A 4666-nucleotide genomic window follows, 5' to 3' on the forward strand; every position below is an offset into this window, starting at 1 on the left:
GATTTTGACATCAAATTTTGAGGTAAAAAGTGTGTCTCATACACTGAAAAATCCGGTATAATGTTTTGTAGGTGGAGAGTTGATATAGTTGATCTATAAACTGGGTTGTTGTCCACAAGTAACACCACAAAAACATAAATATACACAAATCATACATTATCAGGTAGAAGCCTTTTCTCTGTGGATGTAGCTATTCTATAGCATCCAGTTTAAAGTACAATAAATGACTTTCATTCTAATATTGGAATATTTAAACTAATTTCTCTCAAGGATCAAGCTTTTCAATCCTGAATAATTCTAATATTGGAATATTTTAAACTAATTTCTCACAATGATGAAGCTTTTCTGTCCTTAGTCATTCTAACATTGGAGTATTTTAAACTAATTTCTCTCAATGATCAAGCTTTTCAATCCTGAATAATTCTAATATTGGAATATTTTAAGCTAATTTTTCTCAAGGATCAAGCTTTTGAGTCCTGAATCAATCTAATATTGGAGTATTTTAAACTAATTTCTCACAAGGATCAAGATTATCAGTCCTGAATCAATCTAATATTGGAGTATTTTAAACTAATTTCTCTCAATGATCAAGCTTTTCAGTCCTGAATCGTTACTAGTAAAATGGTCAAGTCTCATTATGTTATTGCTTATGGTGTTTCTCACACCTCCAAATTCGTAGTCATGATCCAGTCAGTGAATGCCTCACCCACTTCATGGATTGTACCACATCCCCCCGGTACTGCAGTGACCGGACTATGCAACACGAGATGGTTTGTGTCTTGTGGGGATTCCTGACATGCTGAGCATATAGGAGATTTACGATAACCACATCAATGCAGATTGGCCGTTCTGCCATGGCCTGACCTCAGCCTGTTTGCCTGTGTCCATTGCTTTCTGGTTAGGTGATAGATACCGGACAGTGGCTCAGTGTCCACCCCTGGGAGGGCACTCTCTTCATTCCTCTCTCCAAGCTTCCTTAATGTTGAAGTTTTCTTTCTTTGACTTATAGAAAGGTTTTCTTGATTTTAGTCTCGAAGTGGTGGGTGCTCAGTCAATTATTGTTAGTAAAAGTTGGTTTTACATTACTGTTTTATTTCAGTATAAAAACACTTTCATAATTTTACAGGGGTGTAATATCTTTTGTTTTTCAAACATGGAGTGTACTTTATGGACTGATCTTCTGGCACAGACACATTTGCCAAGTATCTTTTAGACACAACCAAGTGAAACATCTTCCTTTACTTATGAGATTATTTCTGTGTAGATTTTTTTACAGAACTGTTATATGCCTTATAGATTTTCTACTTGTTGTTTTTCCTTAGATTTTGTTTTACAATTTATTTTAATATGGACAGTACGAAGTAAAAAAATTTCATGTTAAAAAATAATAACAATTTGGATATGGAAGTCCAAGATAATTGTCAATTATTTCACTTGTGTTTAATTTTTTTATCAGGAGTGTCATCGGCCATCTGTTACAGACTTTGATATGAATGATCCTCGTCGTGTCTGGTATTGTACTCGGTGTACCAAGACCATGAAGAAAATGGTACGATACTTGAGATTTGGCAGTAGTTCTGGTAACTTAGAAACACGTTTTTCATTTCATTTTGTGCTAGGAAGTTGTTTTGGAGAAGCTGCAATGATGCGGTGATAAATATTAAGTGATTTTCATAAAAAGGATTGTATTGTGTGAAGTTATTCATCAGTCATAAACTTCCTTAGTAATGTGACTTCTGTTGCTTTTATTTAAACATGACATGTTACTTTCCCTCATAGATTTGGATACATAATGTAAAAAATCAGTTTTCTGTTTGGTGTACCTGGATCGTGGAATATGTAATGTATAAATGTGTTATTTAAAGTACTGAAAGGCCTAGAGAATGACTTCAGATTCAATAATTATGTACGTACTACTATTTGTAGGATATGATTGGAAAGTGTCATCCATAATTATGTACGTACTACTATTTGTAGGATATGACTGGAAAGTGTCATCCATAATTATGTACGTACTACTATTTGTGGGGTACGACTGGAAAGTGTCATCCATAATTATGTACGTACTACTATTTATAGGATATGACTGGAAAGTGTCATCCATAATTATGTACGTACTGCTACTTGTAGGATATGACTGGAAAGCGTCATCCATAATTATGTACGTACTGCTATTTGTAGGTTATGACTGGAAAGTGTCATCCATAATTATGTACGTACTACTATTTGTAGGTTATGACTGGAAAGTGTCATCCATAATTATGTACGTACTACTGTTTATAGGATATGACTGGAAAGTGTCATCCATAATTACGTACGTACTACTGTTTGTAGGGTATGACTGGAAAGTGTCATCCATAATTATGTACGTACTACTATTTGTAGGATATGACTGGAAAGTGTCATCCATAATTATGTACGTACTACTACTTGTAGGGTACGACTGGAAAGTGTCATCCATAATTATGTACGTACTACTATTTGTAGGATATGACTGGAAAGTGTCATCCATAATTATGTACGTACTACTATTTGTAGGATAGGACTGGAAAGTGTCATCCATAATTATGTACGTACTACTATTTGTAGGGTACAACTGGAAAGTGTCATCCATAATTACGTACGTACTACTGTTTGTAGGGTACGACTGGAAAGTGTCATCCATAATTACGTACGTACTACTGTTTGTAGGATATGTCTGGAAAGTGTCATCCATAATTATGTACGTAGTACTATTTGTAGGGTATGAGTGGAAAGTGTCATCCATAATTATGTACGTACTACTATTTGTAGGGTATGAGTGGAAAGTGTCATTCATAATTACGTACGTACTACTGTTTGTAGGGTATGACTGGAAAGTGTCATCCATATTACGTACGTACTACTGTTTGTAGGATATGACTGGAAAGTGTCATCCATAATTACGTACGTACTACTGTTTGTAGAGTATGACTGGAAAGTGTCATCCATAATTATGTACGTACTACTATTTGTAGGGTATGACTGGAAAGTGTCAATGTTCGTTTCAGAGATCTAGTTTTATAAAATAAATGTTTACAATAACTGAAGATTTCTTCTTGATGTTTTAAACTTGGTTTTGGAGTATTTAGTAATAGTAAAATAGCACATGTACATTTGTTTAGGCTTAGAATTGATGATATTTGTAGCTGTATAATAACTGTATGGAAAACGTGTTTGGCTAGAATAGTATATTATACAAATAATTAAATTTCACAAAGAACAAAAATAATAATTAATTTTTCTTTGTATTTCACAGATAGTTGTGGAGCAGTTTTATAAGGAAATACTGTTATTCTATACAGCAGTAGTGATATTTTTTATGTATTTTGCTGTTAACCATGTATGTGGAATCTGTTACTATTTTTCAGACCATCAAATCTAAGAAGTCCAATAAGCCTGTCATCACAGGCACCAGTAAAGATGCTACACCCAGTTTTAAAAATAAAGGTGACACGCTCGGGACTACAACACTTCAACCATTTAAACGTTCTGAGATTAAGGTATGTTCCAGAGTAAGTACTTGTAAGCCTCAAAACTATTAGCTTCAAATATTGAAATAATATTATGAACTTTTACAGATTAAAGTTGAGTAGTCTTCACTGTAGATCACAAGTATTATAATTTCTTTTATCATATTTCTGTCTGTCCGTCATACTTTGATTTAGTTTAGGAGTTGAATTATCTGGTATTTGTTTAATGGAAAAGACACTAGCATGTATTCTTCAGTAAAACATTGATGACTATAATTATTTTCCCTTCCGTCACAGAGCCAATGACTGTCTTTTACAGTTCACTCTAACATTTAATCCTTGTGGTGGCCATAACTTTATCCTTTAATACAGGAGAGTTTACTAGCTTTTTCAGACCCTGTATAATCTTTTGTTCACAAGGAACTCTTCCTGCCTTTCATGATTTTGTTTTTCCATTATACTGAGTTACATGTTACATTATACTGAGTTACATGTTACCAACAGCTGACTCAGCACCATTCTTAACTTAATTTTTATGTAACAATAGAAAATATTGTATTTTAAACAGTAAAGCTTAATAAGACATTTTGAATGACATATGTAAGTTGTATAGATTACTAAATGTACCTCCACAGGTTCCCCAAAAGTGTTCTGTTTCAAGAGTATATAAAACCAAAAACTCTAGAACCACACCAGATGTGTGTGTGTGTCACATGATTCAGACATCTGGTGTGGTTCTAGAGTTATGATCACGTGATACAGATGTTTGGTGTGGTTCTAGAGTTATGATCACGGGATACAGACATCTGGTGTGGTTCTAGAGTTATAATCACGTGATACAGACATCTGGTGTGGTTCTAGAGTTATGATCATGTGATACAGACATCTGGTGTGGTTCTAGAGTTATGATCATGTGATACAGACATCTGGTGTGGTTCTAGAGTTATGATCATGTGATACAGATGTTTGGTGTGGTTCTAGAGTTATGATCACGTGATACAGACATCTGGTGTGGTTCTAGAGTTATGATCACGTGATACAGACATCTGGTGTGGTTCTAGAGTTATGATCACGTGATACAGACATCTGGTGTGGTTCTAGAGTAATGATCACATGATACAGACATCTGGTGTGGTTCTAGAGTAATGATCACATGATACAGATGTTTGGTGCAG

The 4666-nt window shown here is 34.3% G+C and overlaps 1 protein-coding gene across 2 annotated transcripts in view; it reads left to right on the forward strand.

The window, feature by feature from the left end:
* Positions 1-1400: 1400 nt before the first annotated feature.
* The window catches only part of LOC106470532 (integrator complex subunit 12-like), a 4984-nt gene continuing 1718 nt past the window's right edge, over positions 1401-4666 (forward strand). The window contains exons 1-2 of one of the 2 annotated variants that reach the window (XM_022399136.1): positions 1401-1549; positions 3390-3533. In XM_022399136.1, coding sequence (XP_022254844.1) covers positions 1490-1549; positions 3390-3533 — 204 coding nt within the window. In that variant the 5' untranslated portion in view covers positions 1401-1489. The remainder of the gene's footprint in view (positions 1550-3389; positions 3534-4666) is intronic. The other variant, XM_013931091.2, reaches the window with a different exon arrangement.

This window comes from Limulus polyphemus, unplaced genomic scaffold (genome assembly GCF_000517525.1).
Source record: "Limulus polyphemus unplaced genomic scaffold, Limulus_polyphemus-2.1.2 Scaffold4067, whole genome shotgun sequence".
Classification (NCBI taxonomy): domain Eukaryota; kingdom Metazoa; phylum Arthropoda; class Merostomata; order Xiphosura; family Limulidae; genus Limulus; species Limulus polyphemus.